Source organism: Myotis lucifugus, unplaced genomic scaffold (genome assembly GCF_000147115.1).
Source record: "Myotis lucifugus unplaced genomic scaffold, Myoluc2.0 scaffold_61, whole genome shotgun sequence".
NCBI classification, from domain to species: domain Eukaryota; kingdom Metazoa; phylum Chordata; class Mammalia; order Chiroptera; family Vespertilionidae; genus Myotis; species Myotis lucifugus.
Window position 1 is genome coordinate 3,593,981 of NW_005871109.1, and position 20,566 is coordinate 3,614,546.

At 48.0% G+C, this 20,566-nt stretch overlaps 1 protein-coding gene and 1 long non-coding RNA gene across 8 annotated transcripts in view; one reads left to right on the plus strand and one right to left on the minus strand.

The window, feature by feature from the left end:
• LOC102438001 overlaps positions 1–20,566 on the minus strand; it is a 153,893-nt gene that overhangs the window by 48,645 nt on the left and 84,682 nt on the right. The gene's annotated exons all lie outside the window — the stretch shown is intronic.
• The window catches only part of MRVI1 (murine retrovirus integration site 1 homolog), a 110,715-nt gene that overhangs the window by 40,548 nt on the left and 49,601 nt on the right, over positions 1–20,566 (plus strand). For 4 of the 7 annotated variants that reach the window (XM_006089621.3, XM_006089617.3, XM_006089620.3 and 1 more), the window contains 8 exons: positions 7,748–7,848; positions 8,915–8,985; positions 11,139–11,312; positions 12,332–12,409; positions 13,142–13,194; positions 13,403–13,450; positions 14,568–15,185; positions 17,340–17,418. In XM_006089621.3, the coding sequence (XP_006089683.1) occupies positions 7,748–7,848; positions 8,915–8,985; positions 11,139–11,312; positions 12,332–12,409; positions 13,142–13,194; positions 13,403–13,450; positions 14,568–15,185; positions 17,340–17,418 (1,222 nt within the window). Of the gene's footprint in view, positions 1–7,747; positions 7,849–8,914; positions 8,986–11,138; positions 11,313–12,331; positions 12,411–13,141; positions 13,195–13,402; positions 13,451–14,567; positions 15,186–17,339; positions 17,419–20,566 lie in introns of those variants that run through there. The other 3 variants (XM_006089618.3, XM_023754540.1, XM_023754541.1) reach the window with 2 other exon arrangements.

Consider the following 20,566-nt stretch of genomic DNA (forward strand, 5'->3'; position numbering starts at 1 on the left):
ACAGGATTTAAGAATGTGGATTCTGGAGTCACTGCTGCCTGGTTTTCCTGCTCCCAGGGACTCAGGCTCCTGCCTCTGGAACCTGGGCTGGAGTCACTGCTCTTCCACATCCTGGTCAAGAGACCTTGTGTGAGTCTGTTAAAATTTCTGTGTCTCCAGTTCCTCATTCCCCCCCCAGGGCAACTGTTAGTGGCTGGCTCCTAGACTCTGTCTGTTCAGCCAGCCTTTGAGTGTCTTCTTTGGCCTGAGGGATAACAGTGCCAGGGCAGGTTACACCTCAGACTGAAGGCCACATCAGTTTCAGTATTATTTTATTCTCTGCCCTTATGGCAGGCATTGGGCCTCCCTGAGTTTTCCAGAAGCCCACAGTCATTGTCCATGAAGAGCTTCTCCCTCTATTGCACCCATCAGACAAGCCTTGTCAGGCAACCCTAGCCTCAGGGGCAGGTCAGGCCTATGAACTAGGCTGGAGCCTCCAGGGTGGGGGCCTGAGTCCCTGGGAGCAGGGGAAATCAGACAGCCAGGGAAGTAGGGCTGGTCAGGAGGGCTCGGCTGCAACTCCTGGTAGCGTGTGAATTCCCACTCTGTGAAGCAGGCAAAGAATGGAGCATCCTTCTGAGTTTACAACTCCCTGGGGTCCAGCCCTACTTCTAGTTCCTCAGGTCCCAGCCCCCATTTCCCATCACTGACACGAGCACTAGCTGAGGCCATCCCACACAAAAACAATAAAGCAGTAGACCTAGATCCTGTTTTTCTTTCTGCACACACACATACACTCACATACAGACTCACACACATACACACGAACATAGACACACATACACTCACACACAGAGACTCTCAGACATACACATAAACATAGACACACACACAAAGACTCTCACACATACACGCAAAGACACGCTCACATACAGAGAGACTGTCACACATACACATGAACACACACACACACACACACACACACACACACACATCCTTTAGGAGCCTCATCAGAAGCTGTAATCAAAACCCACAAAGAACTGAAGCCTCCTGCCAGTGCACTCTGTGAGGCTGTGCCCTGAGCTTGTTTTCTGAACAGGGAAGGTCACCTCCCTGGAGACCCCTTGGAAAATGTGTGTTCCCTCATGGGGCAAAAAGGACCCAAAGAACTGATTCTCTCTGTCAGGAAGGAGGTGAAGACAAAATAGCTATTACATGTAAAACATGTACATGGGACCTGGTAAGGATGTGCAGAGCAGGGACACCTCCCCAGCTCACCGACTAAGGACTCTCATGCCATGCTTCCCACGTGACAGACACTGCTCTGAGAACTCTATACTCGGTAACTTCACAGCTCTAGGGGGTACGTGTGATTACTCTCCCATTTACAGATGAGAAAAACATGGTGGGTAAGCACACTCCAGTCACTAGGAACCAGGCGGTCCCTTGAAAGCTCCAACTGAGGATTTTGAACTCATCCTCCCTGAACTCATTTCCACTTGTCTCATCACACCCTTTGCAAGAACAGCCTCTATTAAGATTCTCTATGAGATATCTTTAAATAAATGATCAGGAGCCCTAGCTGGTCTGGCTCAGTGGACAGAGCGTCGGCCTGCAGACTGAAGGTTCCCGGGTTCGATTCTGGTTAAGGGCACATTCCCGGGTTGCCGGCTTGATTCCCAGTGGGGGTCATGCAGGAGGCAGCTGATCAAAGATTCTCACTCATCATTGATGTTTCTATCTCTCTCTCTCCCTCTCCTTCCTCTCTGAAATCAATAAAAATATTATTAAAAAAATAAAATAAATAATCAGGAAAGCATTAGGATCTGGTGTATGAGATATCGGAGACATCTATTGGGCACTTGCTATGTGCTCATCCCTCCAAAGGTAGATATTATTATTATCATCTCAATTTTATAGAAGAGGGAATGAAGTCTCAGAGATTATGTAATTGTCAAATGTCACATAGTTGTGTTATGTTGAGTGGAGACTGAAACCCAAGTTTCTGCTGAGGTGTTCCTGCCAGCTCCGCTTCCTCCCTGGCCCCACCCAGCAGTAAAGCCAGTGCCCTGGACAGCAGGTGCTTGTGCTCTGTTCTCTGTGGAAAAGAAGCTTGGAAAGGGTCAAAAGGTCAGTTCCACCAGGATGGCTTCTAGTGGGCCTGGTCACACAGCAGGAGCTGTGCCTAGGACAAAGCAGACGGTGTTTTAGAAATGTTGGAAGTTACAGTGGTCAGGAATGCATATTACAATGATTTGTCCTTGGAGTAGCTTGTCATTTTTTGTTTCTCTGATTCCCCTGTCAGACTTATGTGAGCTAGGAAGGGTCAGGGGCTGTGTCTTTCCTGAGTGTTTCTCCAGCTCTCAGCACAGGCTGCAGCTGCGGTGGTGGCTTGTGGGAGGAGGCTGGCTGGCTGACTGTGAGACAGGCTGGGTGGATAATTGTCAGGCTGGATGATTAAATCTCTAGACTGAAGGGAGGAAGACATGGAGGGAGGAGGAGAGGAGAGAAGATGAAGATGGATGAATGACTGGCTGGCTGGGTGGCATACTCTCCATTGAGTAAGACTAATAAACATTGTGTGCATGTCTATATTCCTGAAGTCTGATGGCATGAGGGCCAAAAGAGTGATGAAAAAGGCAGGATAATCTGGTGATTATTGGCCCCTGACCTTTAAGAATAGAGTGGGCAATGGCAGGAAAGAGGGCCCGCCAGAAACATGGCAGGGCGAGGGTGCACGAGGAAGAGGGAATCTACACGGCGGGCACCCGGGAGCCTTCAAAGACCCGGGTTCCCAGTGCTCGGCAGGAAGGAGCCCGCATCCAGCAGACCTCAACAGAGGCACTTCCGCTCTCTCCCGTGCTCTTAGGATTTGCCTCTGAAATAATCATGTTCTCACAAGTCCCCAGAGTGTCTATCTTGTCACAAGAGCACTAATTCCTCTTTGCGGCCAGAGCCCCTCTTCCAGAGGCAGTCCCTGTTTGCCCTCCAGGCTGTGAGGGACCTGGGGATGCAGCCACCACAGTGTCCACCCCCCCCCCACCATCATTATTATTATTGCTTTAGCTCATCAAATCCTTAAAACAAGCCTAGAAAATGGGGATTGTTAGCTCCACACAATGTTTGAGAACATGAAACTCAGAGAAGTTAAGTAACCTGTCCACAGTCACCCAGGTGGGATTCCAGTCGAGGCCTCCTGACTCACTACCCACACTGCCTTTGGCAGGGTCCTTCACTCTGCCAGGGTCCAAGTGCAGGAGCTAAACTCCCCACTCCCCCTGGGCTGGGGCTAGGGCTATTGCTTACAGCTTCCTAGCCCAGGCCGAGTCACGTGACATTGGGGGCAGGAAGATAATAATATTCCCGTCTATGACACTGGCCTATATTTATCCCTGCACCCAGGCAGTTAGGAAACTGTGGTGCATTCCTGGGAAGTTATGAGTGAAATAAATATTTAAATGTTTCTATAAGTTTATTTAAGGAGAACAAAATGTGACCTGCTGGCTTATTATAGGGTGGGTGAGCTTGCGGGATAGCCCAGCCCCCTAGTACTCGGCTGACTCCAGGGGAGGGAAATGGACCCAGGGGGAGGCTGGGTTCCTGGAAGGGTGAGGGGTGCCCCTGCTATCCTTACTCAGCTGTGTGTTCAGCCTTGCGCTTTGAGGGCTGCCAGGAAGAAAGGGCTTATGAGGGAGGGTGCAGCTTGGAAGAATAAGAAAGGATTGTTGGAGACCTGTGGATACCAGGAACAGGGAGGTGAGGCCAAAGACCTGGAGATGACTGTAAGAGTAGCTTGTGTTGTGGGAAAGCCAACAGGCCTAGTGTTTAGTCCCTTCCACCATTTACTACCTGCCCAGCCCTGAACAAGTCTGTTTAAGGGGGACCGGGGGAAGATAGAAAGTGAGGAGAGAAAAGAAATGTACCAATCACCTACTTCATGCTCAGGTCCTTCACTTTCTCTTCTCATTTCCTTTTTGCGATTCTATGAGGTTGGGAGGTATTATCAGCCCCAAGTTGTAGGTGAGTATTCTGAGGTTCCTTCACAGAATTGCTGGTAGGATTGAATGCGAAGGCACCCGGGAAGCGTCTGAGACAGGGCCTGGCACACAGCAGGTCTGAGAGTGTCACTTCCCTCTACTCATATTTGTTCCTTTGCTTCCCGTGTCTGAAACCCACAAAGGACATCTGTCTTTGGTCTGAGAAGTAGATGGTGAGAGAGGGGGATGTGGCCTTGGAGGTGGGCTTCCTCTTTGGGAGTCATTGATTACGCAGGCCATGTGGTCAGGTGCCTGGGGAAGATGCTCTGTGGCTCCACCAGACAGGCTGGTCCCCTTAACTTAACTCCAGATGGATGCTCAGACCCAAAACCAAGAAGGACAATCTCTTCAAAACCCAATTCCAAAATAATGAGGTCAGTTCCAAAAGTAGCAATAACAGAATAACACCTGACACTCGTTGGGCATTTACTAGGGGCCAGGTGTCCCCATAAGCTTTCCACCTGGACCTGCCCCTCCAGATTTAACAAATGAAAATACAGTTATGTCCATGCAATATTTGGGACATACTTATACTAAGAAATTATTCAGTATTTATTTGAATATTGGGCATCCTGTATTTTATCTGGCAATCCTACTGCTATATCAACCTGTTTGTTTCTTGTAACTACCCTGTGACATAATTATTTTACAGATGAGGTAACCAAGGCACAGGGAGTCAAGGGAACTTGCTCAAGTTCACACAGCTAGTACATGAGAAACTGTATCATGAATTAGTGTGGCTCCCAAGGCCCAGGCCCTTGCAGTCCTAGAACCAGGAATTTGCTTGTGGTCTGTATTTGAACACACTGCCCTGCAAGCTTTCTTCAGGTCATGCAGCTCAGAGTGAGAGCCCGGATGGGTCTTTACACCATATTAACACCTGGCAGAATTCACCCCAGAGGGCCCCTGATTCTTCCCACACTCTCTCCTGGATCATTGTCTCCCCAGTGATGTGCCAGGGTGAAGCACAGCCCACAAAAGACTGAATGTTCCCCTCAAAACAGTTCTGGAAAAAAAACTAGAAATTGTACAGAACTTGCTCAACCATTCCGTGAGCTGATTAGGGAAAGAACACGTTGATTTTATTACTTTGTACACATTGGAAGGAGAGAGTGGGGAGCGTTCCAGGACATTCCATCAGGGATAAAGGATTTCTCTCCGATTGCTTGTGCCTCCTGGCTTTTAAGCAGCTTAAAAATGTGTGGTTACATGCTTGGCACTTGCCACCCATGGTTTGTTTCTGTCTTTCCGTGTGGGCACCTCTGCCCCAACCCTCCTCTGAGTGAGAGCTTTGTTGCAAGTGGCCTTCAACCAGAAGGGAGAGCAAACTTTCACCAGACAGCAGCCCTCCACGGCTTGCAGGCCATTTACCTCACAGGTGTCAACACAGAGGGCACCAGGCCCTGAGAACTACCTGGAGTTGGGGGTTGGGGAAGGATAATTCCACCCCATTTTCCATCGCATTTCACTAACTGGGAAGCATTTCAGAGGCCCGCCTGGTTTACCTTTGTCTTCCCAGGCCCTACCATAGACCCCCAGCACATATTAGGCATTCAGTCAATGTTTGCTAGATGGACGGAATGAAGCATAACGATGTGAAAGTGTTTACAGATTGACCCTGGTCTTATACCCCAAAACTTTTGTGAGTCAATCATAAAAAGAAGAATCAAGACAATCTGTTCAATAAATAATTGGGTGGAGCATGAGTAAGCAGAGGGGGGAGGAAGAGAAAGGATTTGGGTGGGGACGGTAAGCAAGTGAAGAGTCAAAGGAGAGGGGGCAGGCAAGGATGGGAGTTAAGATTCGTTCCCCTTTCATGTCCTTTGAGGTGAGAGTGAAGACAAGTTCCTTTTGCATTGTTTTGTTGTCTGCTGAGCAATTCTTAAAAGCTTCCTTCTTAAAGCCTGGACCACATGGATCACAGCTTCATTAGGTTTCAGGTTAAATTGTTGAACTTCAGAGTCAAACCCTGGACGGATTAGAAGGAGCATGCATTTCTCTTCATCTGCTAGGGACGTTTATATCTACCAAATAATTCCCTCATTTTTATAGTCTCATGTTTTGTTTATCTTATATTTTATTGTTGGTTACTTCAAATGGTTTTACAAAATAGGTAGTGAGTCAATAAAATAAAACAGACTATATTTAACTTACTTAGCAGCCTGAATACATTCAACTCTTGGACATGGGTATCCTATATAATAAAAACCTAATATGCTAAGTGTCCGGTTGTCCAGTCAGCCATTCAACCAATCAAAGGGTAACATGCTAATGATATGCTAAGGCCGCTCAACCGCTCTCTATGATGTGCACTGACCAGCAGGGGGCAGACATTCAATTGGTCAACCAGTCGCCATGATGTGCACTGACTACCAGGGGGCAGATGCTCCAACCAGTAGGTTAGCTTGCTGCTGGGGTCCGGCCAATTGGGACTGAGCGAAATGGACCGGACATGTCCCTGGCCCCAATCGTGCACTGGTGGGGTCCCTCGGCCTGGCCTGTGCCCTCTTGCAATCCAGGCTGAGGGACCCCCCCCTTCCCCAGTGCACAAATTTCGTGCACTGGGCCTCTAGTATAGTATAACCACATCACCACCACTATGATTTTTTCTTTTTCAGAACACAACATGCAGAAATTAATGATTGGCCCCTCCTGCCCCTTTACATAGATCTATCTTATCTGCACCAAAGCATGTTGGGAATTTGTAAAAGTCCCTCTCCAAGGGATGGCCAAAACCTTATGATATAACTAGAATAAACATGATATTTTAGCCAAAGTACACTTTTTTGTTCACCAAAGGATTCATATAAAAAAAATTCTAAACATGATAAATATGAATATATTCAGAGCTCAAACTTTCATGACCAAAATAAACTCCACCCAGGGAAGGAACCTCACACATATTATAAGCACAGTCAGTGTTTCGGTTGACATTCCTATGACAGCGGTCACCCATGAGGCTGTATAGGAAAGAAGCTCCATCAAGATGATATGGGAGTTGTGCAAGATGAGTGAGTCCTAGAGATCCGGGTGCTGGAAGTAACAATACTGTATTCATATCTAAAACTTTGCTAAGGGGGTAGATCTTATAAGTGTTCTTCTCATCATGATCATCATAAATAAGAGGCAAGAGGAAACTTTTGGGAGTGATGAATAGGTTTATGTCACAGATTGTGGTAAAGACTTCACAGGTGTGTACTCTCTAAACTCATCAAGTTGTGTACATTAAATATGTACAGATTTTTGTACATTGATTGTACCTTAATAAAGTGGTTTAAAAAGAAAAAAAGATGGCACGGGTGAAGGAGGTTTTAAGCACATTTACCCAAATGTAGGATTGTCACTGAATATCAGGAATGTGTGGGTGCCGCCACCTCTTCTCCTGACCTCCATTTTCCCCCAACGAGGCTGACCACAGCCTGAGCACTCTGCCACATTTCCCTAGATTGTCAGGGATTTCCTAGAGTGTCACTAGGGATGGCTTAGAGGTTCTCTAATCTTAGTGCATGAAAGATGGACCTTGTTAGCTCAGGTGAATGCCTGCTAGGGAATGAAGGAGAAAAAAATATATATGTATTTTTCCTCCTCTTTGAATAATCCAAATACACTGCATTTGTCCCCTTATCAAGAGGCTCTGAGAATCCTGATGCTAGAATACAGGCTCCAGCTCCAGCTCCTGGAAGCTTCCTCCCAAGCCTAACTCCACCTGTGTTTTCATTCTAAACCACCAGGGCTCTCCCACCGCAGGAATATCTTGCAGTCCACCCACGATCGTCCTGACTGGGGATGCCAGTTCACCGGAAGGAGAAACTGACAAAAACCTGGCCAACAGGTACATCCCAGGTGTCTGATCTTTGTGCTGTGAAGAACAACATTTCCTAGCACACAGGGACTAGACAGCTATATTTTTATAAATCTTTCCTTCTTTCTTGAATCATTTTATTGATGAAAATACAGTCATGCAGGTTTTCAAAATGTGAGAGTGAGATTGGGATTTTTCCATTATCTTCTCCCCTCCCCAAATTATTTTTCTTCTCCTGGATTTGGCTCTTTTCACCCTGCTATCCTTTTTAAAAAGCACGAATCACAGCATAGGAGTTTCCTGTATAACTGCCCAGATGTTTGCAAACAGACCTGAAGGATGTGAGTCTCTGACTGTAGAATCCTTCCCCTGGCCAGGGTGGGTCCTAGGTGGAGGATGATCTCTTGGAAGGGACATTGGCCCACATGCACAGGGATGCCACTGCCTTGGTTTTACACAGCACTAGCCCATACATTAATCTAGCTAGAATGAGATTGTCTAAGTACTATTCACAAAATGTTACACAGATAATTCTCATACAAATATATAGTGAGCACATGTCAAAGATATATTTAACTCATGAATGTGGGACCCATCAGGGTAACAATGCTAGTTCAGAGAAAGGAGGAAAAGAACACTGGAATAAAGCTGGTAAGTTAAATATGAAACAGGTTAATGCTCTACTGGACAATGAAATCCTATTTTTATCTTTTCTCCTTAGCATAAATCATATGCATCTCTACAATTATTTATATTTTGAGTTTTCTATGAGTTAGATGTCCATTCAGTCTGAGCCCTAATGCACAGCAAGCAGTCAAAGTTACATATCATTAGGGCAGTGGTCTGGAAACTCCAGCATGCAGCAGAGTGCCCTGGGGAGCCTGGTCAATCGCAGGTGGCTGGGCCTCACCCCCAGAGTTTCTGATCCAGTAGGTCTAGGGTAGAGCCTGAGAATTTGCATTTCTAACAAGTTCCCAAACTTAGAAAGCCTGTAAGACGATGCACTCATATGACTTTGAAAAAAGATACAGGCATCTGTTTGCCTGTTTCCAAGCTGTGGACCAATTTTCTTAACAAGATGGCTCCATTCTTTCAGAGCTCACAGTCCCCACCGGAGGCTTTCTCACCGACACTTGAAGGTTTCCACTGCTCCGCTGACTTCTGTGGGTAAGGGCTAGGCCAACTTGCCTTACTTCTGCAACCAGAGATAGGGGTCCAGCTGAGGTGTGTTTGAGTAGGAAGATTGAGGCCTGGTAGTTTGACCTGCCCTCTCTTGCTCCTCAGGCAGGTCCATCCCTATGAGCCCTATAGGACAAAGTCAATCAGCCGCTCAGTGTTGGTGCCCAAAAGAAGTATGATGTGTCATCTCAGTTTCTTTTGGTAAAAAGACAAGACCAGGGTGTGAAGAGGAAGGAGAGGAAGTCAAAGAGATATAGAACAGTGGTGTGAGGCTCAATTTCAGGGCTCAGGGAGGACAGTCCTCTGCTCCTCAGGTAGGCATGCGCCTGAATGCAAGGCTACCCCAAAATGCAAGGCTACCCCAACTGGTCCCTCAGAGCCTACGCTGGACCAGACTCGGTCCCTGCCTTCATATTGCTCAGAGTCTATGAAGAGACCGAGAAGTGAACAGATATAATCAGGACACTGTATTGTAAGGCCCTTTATAGAAGTGTTAAGGAAACAGGGGCAGAAAGGGGCTCGATTCTCCCTGGGGAGGGAAGTTTGGGTAGGTATTTCAGAGGCGAGAGTATTTGAGTTACACCTTAGCAAGTTGGAGAGATAGACAAGAGGGAGGGAAGGTGTTGCCTTCTAGGTAGAAGAAGCAACATGCTGGGGAGCAGAAGGCATAACAGGCCAACTGAGTGTTCAGCTGTGTGTATCAGTCAGGGCTTTTCATGTGATAGAAACCCAACTCAAACTAGCTTAAACCAAAGAAAATGAAAATGAATAAAAGCCAGGGTTTGTGGTTTCAGGTAGCACTGAATCCAGATGCTCAAGTTGGATCATTAATAATTGTCCCATCCCATCTCTCAAGTCCCCTCTCTTTTTGGGAAATGGCTACCAACAACTCCAGGCTTACTTCCCATCATTGGAAAGAGAGTTCCTCTTCCCCATTATTCAATTCCCAGGATTGAATAATGCTGGGTGAGCTATGGAGAGGGCTGCGTGGGGTCAGACAGGGCTTCTTCAGCAGGTTTGGCCCCTGTGGCTTCTAGCCTGTAGCTGTGCTAGTAGCACCCTCCCATGCTATCCCTGCACTAATCACTGTGGCTGGGGTATTGAATTCACTGACGGGCTGAGGATGGTACACAGTCCCACTCCTGGCACTTGAGGTGAGGTGGGAGGTAGGATTAGCTCTTTCCTGACTAACGTAATTGAGATGAAGAGGGAATTCACTCAATGCAGATTGGGAAGCTACCAACAGAAGGGGGAATGGAGGCTGGAGAGTCACAATGGGAGTGGCCTCAGGAGGAATACATGGGGTCAGCAAAAGTGGCTGGGCCCAGTTTGCCATTGGACATCATTCCATGAGGAATCCTGATGAGGTGAGGCAGGAGCATGGCATGGTCGGATATGGCTCTTAGCAAGATCACCGTGATAGGCACTGGAGGATGAGATGGAGGTGACAGCCTGGAGTTGGGGGTAGGGGGGTATGAAATGTCTGATATAACTGTGCAGGTAAAAGCTCATGAGCAAGAATGGAGATGAGAGGCACATTCCAGAGATAGGTACCCATACAGCATAAATGATGATCAGGACTTGATGACCAGTTGGTTGGACGTGGGGGGATTGAGGAAGAGGGAGGAATGTGGAGTGACTCCCATGTCATTCACCCAGAGAAGAAACAGTTTTGAACAAGGATGGAGGTAAACAGTGTGCGTGGAGGAAAGAAGGGAGAGGAGGTGGCCATGCGATTGTGTCTTTGGCCCATGATCTTCTGAGTGCTCCCTGTATCCACACACCTTGAGCTCACTAGCTTGTTGAAGAAACATAGACCTGAAAGAAGAACATGCTAGCAGGGCAGATAGCACAGAGTTGGGGCTCCTGCTGGCCTTCCCTAACAGCGGAGATTAGGATAGTACTGGGAACCTAGGTGGCTTCATGACCATTTGTGACAGAGGACCTGCCACAGCCACAGGCTAGAAGCCACAGGGGCCAAACCTGCTGAGGAAGTCCTGTCTGACCCCACGCAGCCCTTGCCATAGCTCAGCACTGGGCCCAGGCGAGGTTTGGCTGGCCAAGTCTGCTCTGGGCAGCATCCCTGGGCTGGGGCATTGAGTAGCAGGGACTCTCACCCTGTGCTCACCCTCCCTCTGCAGACCCTGCGGGGCATATCATTGACCTGGTAAATGACCAGCTGCCAGACATCAGCATCTCAGAGGAGGACAAGAAGAAAAACCTGGCGCTGCTGGAGGAAGCCAAGTTGGTGAGTGAGCGATTCCTGACCCGACGTGGGAGGAAGTCCAGGAGCAGCCCCGGAGACTCTCCGTCAGGTAGGATGCACATGGGCTGCCCTGAGCCCCTCTGAGGAGGGATGGGAGGGGGATAGCCAAGCCCGGCTGCACTGGAAGCCCTGCTTTGACTTGCCTGACCCCGGCCTCTGGGCCCAGGAGGACTGAGCCTTATGGAGAGGTTCCGGTGAGGCCCCATTTCAGAAGCTCCAAAATATTGACCCAACTCTAGCTCAGAAAACTCTGCTTTTTGTTTTGGGGGCCTGTGTGTGACCACTGTGGCTTCCTGTTTCTATGAGAATGTCAGCCCATATGATACCCATGAACTTAACGGGAGCTCCCCCAGCTCTGAATCTTGCATGGAGAGAAATCCTGTGTGTGATGCCCGTGTGTGCAGACTCCTGGGTCACTCTGCATGGACAGAGTCGGCATGACTTCCCCACCTTCCCCAGGAGGTCCTGCTCTATGGGCACCTCCCCAGCAAAGGTCTGGAATGGCCAGCACTGGGCTTACTCTCCCTGATTTCCAGCTGGGGCCCCTGGGAAGGATCCGAGGCACTGTGGGGAAGGGAAGGGGAACGTGGTCTTCGGTGTCTTCATGGAATTTCTGGATTAGAAGGAAGGTTTTCCTGGGCCTGAAGTCCACCCTGCTACACCTTTGGCTAAAATCACTCTTTTTCCTGAACATAGAGTTGAGGCAAATTTTCGACAAGTCTGAATGTACTTAGAAGGCAAGGGGAGCCTCTGAAATCAGGGCCATCCTGTCAAGTCTGGGAGGTACAGTTTTTGGAGCTATATCTGCCAAGCAACGGCTGGTCCTCTGTTTCTAGAAGGTGCTTTGAGGTCAGGTCAGGCCAGGCAGGCTGAGCAGTGTGACCCCAATCCTCACCCCTGTAGGTGGCCCAGTGCCCCCTCTGTTGGGCTGGCAGCAGGAAGGCACTGTGCTGATCTCAATGAGGCAGACCCAGTTCCCAGAGGTCAGAAGTACCTGAAAGCATGTATGTGTTAAGCGGAAGTCCTAAACCTTCACTAAAACTGGCCAATTTGTGTCTGTTTCAACAGCTGTTTCCCCAAATCTCAGCCCCAGAGCTTCTCCTACATCCTCGCGGAGCAACTCACTCACCATCCCCACGCTGCCTGGTGAGGTCCAGCCCCCTTGGCAGTTTCTGCCCTGTTTCTCCCTTTGGGTGGCAGCTCAGCCCCTCCCTTGGTCTGGCCACAAGGCCTACCATCTTGCAGGCTTCCCAGGTAGACCCTCTGTTTGGCCCCCTCTCCAGGGGCTCCCAGCTGGGCCTGGCTGGGCTGCCTCAGAGGTGGGAAATATATGTTATGTTGGGGTTTTGAGCTAATGTGGGGAGACAGGTCTAGCCCAGGATGAGGTAGGTTGTGGGAGGGGGGCTATGGCTTGCATTCTTTGCCTAGAGAGAAGTCAGAGAGAGTTCATTTCAGCACTTATTTGGAAAGGTCTCTATTTGAGCCACTCTTTGCTTTTTGTTTTCTTGTCTTTCATTAGGCTGTGTTCTGGGCCACACCCTCAGACCAGCAGGGGAAGGGAGGGTGCCAGGGAGAACAGCCTGCCCATGTCAGAGCTCTGGGGCCAGCTCAGGCTCAGGCCAGGCTGCCTGGGTTCAGATCCCAGTGCTGACATGTCCTGTGTGACCTTGACCTCCCTCCGCCTCATTTGCCTTGTGTGGTTTCTGTGATGACTAAATGAGGATTCAGCACAGAACCTGGCATGTAAGAGGCATTCAACAAATGGTGGCGTTACTGGCTCCCAGACCTGGGGGAGATAAGGGAGGATGTTCCTTCGCTAAAGGAACAGCTGAGGTGTGGGGTGCTGGACAGCTCTCAGCAGTGTCTGGACCATTCCAGGTTTGGATGCATGCAGTGGCCCACAGCCCCCTCTGCCCGGAGCACCAGCACAGGTAACAGGGGCCCCATTTGGGCTTTCTATGCCAACTTGTCTCTCCTCTTACTCCTTAACCCCAAGAGGCCCTTCACAACCCACTGAAGTGAGGGTGCTGGGTGGGGGAGGCACCTACGCCACTGCTAGAAATACCCCTCATTGGGCGTATTCGAAGAGGCGATATGGTCCCTTCACATCACTGACTGACTCGTGTTTAATTTCTCCAGCAGAAGGGGGATGAGGCCGAAGTCTCTTCACATCACCTTGGCGAGCCTGTGAGTTTGAGCTTTGCCCAATTTGGGTGCGGGAGATACAGTGTCCTAGCAGCCTAGGCTGGCCCCAGGCAGCTATGAGTGGGTGCACATGAGTGGACAGTCAAGGCTGGGGAAGCAAGAAGGTTGCTCTGCCCCATTGTGACAGGAAATCTGAGGTGGTGGTGGGGGGGGGTGAGAAGGCAGGATTCTGTGGGGTGACCTCCATGGTGGTCCTGCCTATAGCCCTGCACCCCCAGCCAAGCTGCTGGCCAGAGACCAGGGGGACCTCGGGGCCCAGCAGGAGCCAGGCAAGGCACTTGCTCTAGTGAAACTGCAGGAAGGCTCCAGGCCCTGGTTGGAATTCTTCTTGGGGCAGCAGGGAAACCTCATCTTTTCCTCACACCTGCTCAGAGGAAAGTGCTGGAGAGGGTGTTGAGGGCAGCATATACTACAGTCTCATCTAGAACAGGGTCTGGGTTAGAGTCCTCTGGGGGAGCTTCAGCCGCATGTCAACAGCCACGCGAAGACCAGACACAGAGCCACATGCTCCTCACAGAGCAAGCTTCCCATGGGAAATGAAAGGACAGTGAACCTCTGAGCCGTGAGATATCTATCACCTTTGCAAGAATCACCTCATCTAAATATTCATAACCTCTTCTGGATTATGGAACTCTCTGAGAAATTGTTAAAAGCTGTGGATTCTCTTCCCCCAAAAATACATACAGCACACACACAAACACGCATATGTATTTGCATATAATTTCAGAGGGTTCACAAACCTGATGGGAAATCTAAGCCCCTAGAAGTTAAGGGCTTTGCCAGGCAGAGCCAGGACTAGGATCTGGGGCAACTGAGTTAAGGCCAAAACATGTGATTGCCCCGAGCTGCCCTTGGTTCCACTCTTCTCTCCGGCTCCTAGCCTTCGGGAGTTCTTGGCAGGTTTTGAATGGCAGGTCCCTGGTCCTGGGTGTTTTACAAACCTTAGGCTTGTCTGTGGGTCCTCTTTACTGGCGCAGACTTCCACCTATTTCACACCCCTACACACACGCTCACACATGTCCCTTAGCAGGGTCTGTGGTCCCACATGTCTGCTCCCCAACCTGCCTCCAGGGTCCCTGTTCTACCTTGTCTCTTTCAGAATATCCCCAAAGGGCTAGCTGACCGGAAGCAAAATGACCAGAGGAAAGTGTCTCAGGGCAGGCTGACTCCTCGCACTCCCACAGTTGAGAAGTCCAAAGAGATTGCAATAGAACAAAAGGAAAACTTTGATCCCCTCCAGTGCCCTGAGGCCACACCCAAGGGCCCAGCTTCTGGCTTAGGCAGTGTCGGGAAAATGGCCCTGAACAGCCCGCAGCCTGGCCCTGCTGAGAATGAGCTGGACAAGCCGCTTCTGAAGACAGCCAGGGAGGGCAACCCTCTGCCCAGAAGTCCGGCCCAGGGCTCTGGAGGGGCAGCTCCCCCGGGCCCCCAGGGAAAAGGCACCGCTGGAGAGCCAGGAGGGTCCAAGGTTGGCTCCAAAGCTGAGCTTCGGCCCCCTCCTTCCCGGCCGCCCCTGCTTCGGGGAGTCTCCTGGGACAGCAGCCCCGAAGAACCTGGCCCCCGGCTGCAGCAAGTGCTTGCCAAGCTGCCCCTAGCAGAGGAAGAGAAGCGTTTTGCGGGCAAAGCTAGCAGCAAGCTGGCCAAGGTGCCTGGACTCAAAGACTTACAGATACAAGTGCAGCCCGTGCGGATGCAGAAACTGACCAAGCTCCGTGAGGTGGGTTACTGGGGGCAGCTGGGTCGGGTGTGCACTCCAGGTCCCCCCTGGGAGGAAGACCTCTGTGGGCTGAGCTGGGCTCTGGGGCAGGGCAGTTCTGGCCTGCACATGGGCCTCATGGGGCCCTAAACTTCCCCACCCTGATAAATCAGGTCCACTGAACAGCATCTTCATAAACACCAGTTTCAGGTGCTTTACCCCACTTGCTCGGGTGAGGTTAGTGTGGGACACAGTTGACACACAACACCACATTCAGGGGGAGGTGGTGTGCAGAGGTACATGGGCCCTCAGTCCTGGGCTTGTTTCCCCCTCCAGCTGGAGCTGGTGGCTCATAAACAGGAAGCCCTTGATGGAGTGCCTTGTCATGCCTAGGACTGGGTTAGGCAAGGATAAAATATCTTTTCCTTTATCATGGCCCTAAGCTTTCCTTCCTGATGTCTCTTAACAAAGGGCCTCAAATCCATCCCTAAGTATAATAATGGCTATGAGGGGCTGCTCCCCTCCTTGGTGAATTTCTTCCAGCATCCATGATGTTCCCCAACGTTTACTGGCCATCAAACCAGGCACAGTGGTCTTTCATGGGGCTGCCACCCTATGCATGGGTGAGTGGGGGTGTCCAGATATGGAGCAGAGAGAGACCGGGATGTGAGGGACAGAAGAGGTCAACAGAACAAAGGAGTCTTTATCCAATCCCCACTTCCCCAGAGGGCCAACCCAGGCCTCAGGTCAGCCAACCAGGACTCCTCAGGGCAGGACCTGGCACCCCCACCGCCGGAGCTGGACAAGACTCTCCTGGCTCCTCTACAGAGGGGCGTGGGACAGAGAAGGAACAGAGGCACCCAGTAGCAGTCAAGCACAAGTGAGGAGGTTTCTGTGCTAGCAGGACACACTCTAGTGCTGACCACTGTCCTATTCAGAAACCTGCCATGATGCTGAGTTGTAGGCTCAGGGGATGCTGGGGCCTGGCTGCTGATGTTAACATTTCACACTAGTGTGTCAGCACAGGCTGGAAGGTCTGCCTGTGATGGGCCATAGTCCCAGATCTCTGGGGAAGGTGGCACCAAGGGGGCCAGATAGCCAGGTATTTTCCTTCATGGACCTCTGGCAATGAAGAGAAGGCAGGCCCAGGCAACAGGCCATCCCTGCCCAATACCCCTGCAAGCTTTTCTCTGCAGCAAAGAAAGCCACAAAGAACCTGGGGGCCCCATCCCACTAACCTCTGCCCTGGCAGCTGAGTACCCCCATCCCAATCCAGTGTGCTGAGAGCTGATTGGCTGTGGGCTTCTGGTTTGCTAAGGAAACAGGTAAAAGGCTCTATCCTGTGACTCCTGTTTGGGCCATAAGCTCCATTCTTTCCTGCTTTATCCAGGGGGCAAACCATTCAAGTGGCCTCTGTCACACGGGCACTGAAATCTCTTAATAGCGCCAGCCACAGGGGTGAGGAGCTGGGTCAGGCATTTCCACTTGGGGGCACTGATCTGGTGCCGATGGACTTGGAGCAGGTGTGAGCCGACCTATGCTACATACTGTGGTCAGAATCCTCATCTCTCCCCCGGCTCTGCCTTCCGAGGCCCCAGGCAGGACATTGGCTGCTGAGCCTGCTGCCTTGAGGCAGCACTTCTCAGGCCTCATCTGTGTGGAGAGTTTAGTAACTCAAGCCACTGAGAATGAATGGGGGCAGGCCACAACTCCTGGGAGTGGGAGCTCACTGCCTAGAACAATAGGGCAAGAAGCTCCAGCTGCTGAAAGCACAGCCAGGAGCTCACCAAAGATGGTTTCCAGCGGCAGCCACATACCCATCCAGGGACCCTCCCTTCCCCAGAGCTCTGGGCTCTGCTTCTGTTGTTCTCCAGCCTCAGCCTCAGGGTGGCTGGCAGCTCATTCACCGGGAGGCCCACAGGCTAGTTTAACATGCAATAGTTCTTCACTCAAGGAATGTGGTGCCACTGTGGGTTTCAGGCACCTTTGTGGGCTGGGAGAAGGGCTGGCTTCCTGGTCCCCTCAGATGCCACCTGGTCATGATTGTCCACCCACTTTGGAGGCTGCCCCTGGTGTCTCCCACATGGAGTGGCCACAGAGCCATAGACAGAACTGAGAAAAGAGTCCAATCTGATGTCCTCATCTGAAATGCTGTCTTTTGCTTTTTCTAAAAAGGAGCACATCCTGATGAGAAATCAGAACTTAGTGGGGCTCAAGCTTCCAGAACTTAGTGAAGCAGCGGAGCAGGAAAAAGGTAGGTGGGGCCCAGCAGAGGCACTCCTCAGGCCACAGCTGGTCTCATTTTTGTCAGATCAAAGTGTAAACACTAGACTTCGAGTTAGAGCCTTTGTCTGTCCCAGTGGTGAGTGTGGACCGAACACAGAGCAGCCCCTCGGTAAATATTTGCAGATGAATAAATTAATCAGATCATATTTCCTGCCCACTCAGAGAACCTCTAAACGTGTCTCCTTCCAACCAACCCTCCTTGTAGACCCTGCTAGTCTTCCTTGAGGCTTATTAGCACCAAGTGGGCCTGGAAGGGTGACCCAGGTCTGAACTTTTGACGCTTCCTTTTTCTTTTCCTCTCACACCCGGAAGCCACACAAATAGAACAGTTCCTCTTTTCAAGATATCAGAGTCATCTCTTGCTTTCGAATCTGCTGTCACCACAAAGTTCAAGCCTCAGCCCTTCCCTCCTAGTGACTGCAAGTCCCCACCCAGCCATCCTGCCAGACTCATCTTCTGAAAAATGAGACCTTGGGTCTTTTCCCCTGACCCCCAATCCCTGGCTCACCCCTCCTGATATCTCCTATCTCATGCTACCTGTAGTCAGTCTCAGCATAGAAGCCTTCTGCTTAAGGATTGTCATATGGGCATGTCCAGGGTGCCACCAACCATGTTGGAAGACCCTGGTCTGAAATATAGTAACTAACACTTACCTATTCAACATTAACAGAAGATTCCAAGTAGTAAAATTTCCAACAATGTTTTATTTTTTATTCTTATTTATTAATTATTATATTATTTTCCTTTTTATTGAATTTATTGGGGTGACATTGGTTAATAAAATTATATAGGTTTCAAGTGTATAATTGTATAATACATCATCTGTATATTGTATTGTATGTGTACCACTCCAAGCCAACAATTTTTTAAAGTACTAATTTTAGAAAAAATTAACCATCTTTAGAGGAAATATGGGAAGATTATTATATACTGCTCTATTTTTAATTTTTAATTTATTAAAGCAGATTCAAAACACTAGGAAAATATTTATCTTAAAATTCCACCATAACCCCATAAATTCTGAAAAAGCAACAATTTCTATTTTTCCCCAGTATTTACACATATTTTTAATTTTCTTTACAATTAATTTGATGGTAGATATAACTTCCTATTCCTACTTTTAAAAGTTATTTCGTAACTAATTTCATGTATTTTGACTCGTTCTCATATTTATCATTTAATGGGTACACACTATCCTTTTGTGTTGCTGTATCTATTGTTAGGGATTTCAGATGTTTATAGTTAACTATGATGAAGAACCCTACTCTAAACAGCTTTGTACTTGTAGTTTATTTTTTTCTTCCTTTAATTTACCCCCTTGAGATAAATTCTCATGCTTGAGAGTCAGTGGGTCAAAGTGTAGAAACATTTGCATTTACTGAATTGTCTCCAAAGTATAAAGCTTCCTGCAAGGGCTGAGCGAGGAGCCTTTCTCCTGAGAACAAACAGTACTAGACTTTGCTTTGCTTTTTCTCCTTATTGGCCAGAATATAGTAAGAACCAGATAATCAATAATAATAACAACTATAATGTATTATTAGTATCAGTGTGAAATGCTACTTCATTATTACTTCAATTAATTTGCTAGCAAGCAAGCTCAAACTTTAAATTTTTAAATATTTATTTCCTTCCCCCCTCTCCCTCTTATTGGGTGAATTACCATTTGGATCTTGGGTGTTTTTGTTGTTGTTAGTTTGTTTGTTTTTGTTGGTAATGTATATAAACTCTATATATAATAACCAGTTGTTGGCTGTATCTTTCTATTTTTCATTCTATCATTTTTTTTTTGCTTTTAAACAAGTTTTGTATTATTTTAGAGAAATCAAACTTTTTATAAAATCTTTTTTGCCTATCTTTTCCTTTGAGAAGTCTTCCATTATTTCATTTAAATCATTATAAAACGATTAATTCTCTTTAATTGGGACAGTAAGTCTATTTTCTACTAGTTTGTCTATAGTTTGATCTATTTATATTTTTTTGCTAATATCTCTGAAATTTATTTTAACATAGGTATTTGAAGATTTAAGACCCTGTTACCTCAATCATATTTTAATAATTTTATTTCTTACTATATTGTGGCTTAGATAAGTATATACTACATTCTTTTTCAAAAATATTTTTATTGATTTCACAGGGAAAGGGAGAGGGAAAGAGAGATAGAAACACCAATGATGAGAGAGAATCATTGATAGGCTGCCTCCTACACGCCCCCTACTGGGGACTGAGCCCGCAACCTGGGCATGTGGCCTTGACTGGAATCAAACCCGGGACCCTTCAGTCCACAGGCCTACACTCTATCCACTGAGCCAAACCTGCTACATTCTTTTTTTTATATATTCCAAAGACTAGCTCTGAACCTTAGATTCTGTTTTATTCTGACCAGAACTGCATTATTTTAATTACTGCTGCCTTGTCACATGTTCTAGTGTGCAGTGGGGTTACTTCTCCCTCATTGCTTTTCTTTTTCAGAATATTCATTATATCCTAGATGCAAAGACTCAGTTAAATTAATGGAAAACAACTGGACAAGAAGCCAGGAGATTTGAGTTGGTGTCCCCAGTCCAGACACATACTAACAAAGTCTTTAAATATTTTCCTCATCCTCTGTGGGTCTCCACTCCTTGTTGGATTAGATGACCTAAGATTCAAGGATTCCAGGTCCTTTCCAGTTTGCCTCCTAGTTACCAAATTCTTTAAGTGAAATTTATACCATTTTATACATTTTAATTGTGAGTGCTCGAAAGCTGCACATTGGATTCAGAACTGTCCAAGTTTTGTTTGTTGCAGCTTATAGATTATTAAAATATTTAATTTGCAAACATTTAGTTCTCATTTAGAAACATGGATTATCCCTCTATTAATTTAGGTATTCCTTTCTTTTTCTCTAAAATATAGGTCTCCCATCTCTCTTATTGGGGCATGTTGCACATGATTGATATTTTTTTATTATTTATGAAGAAGACTCTTTTTTCATTAGAGTTTTCTAGTTGATAGTGGCATAGATGAATGCTGCTTGGTTATTATACATATTTATTATATAATATTATTATCAAATGGGAGAGGGTGATTACTATAGTGATTAAAGAGCATAATTACTATTATTAGAGTGATTACTA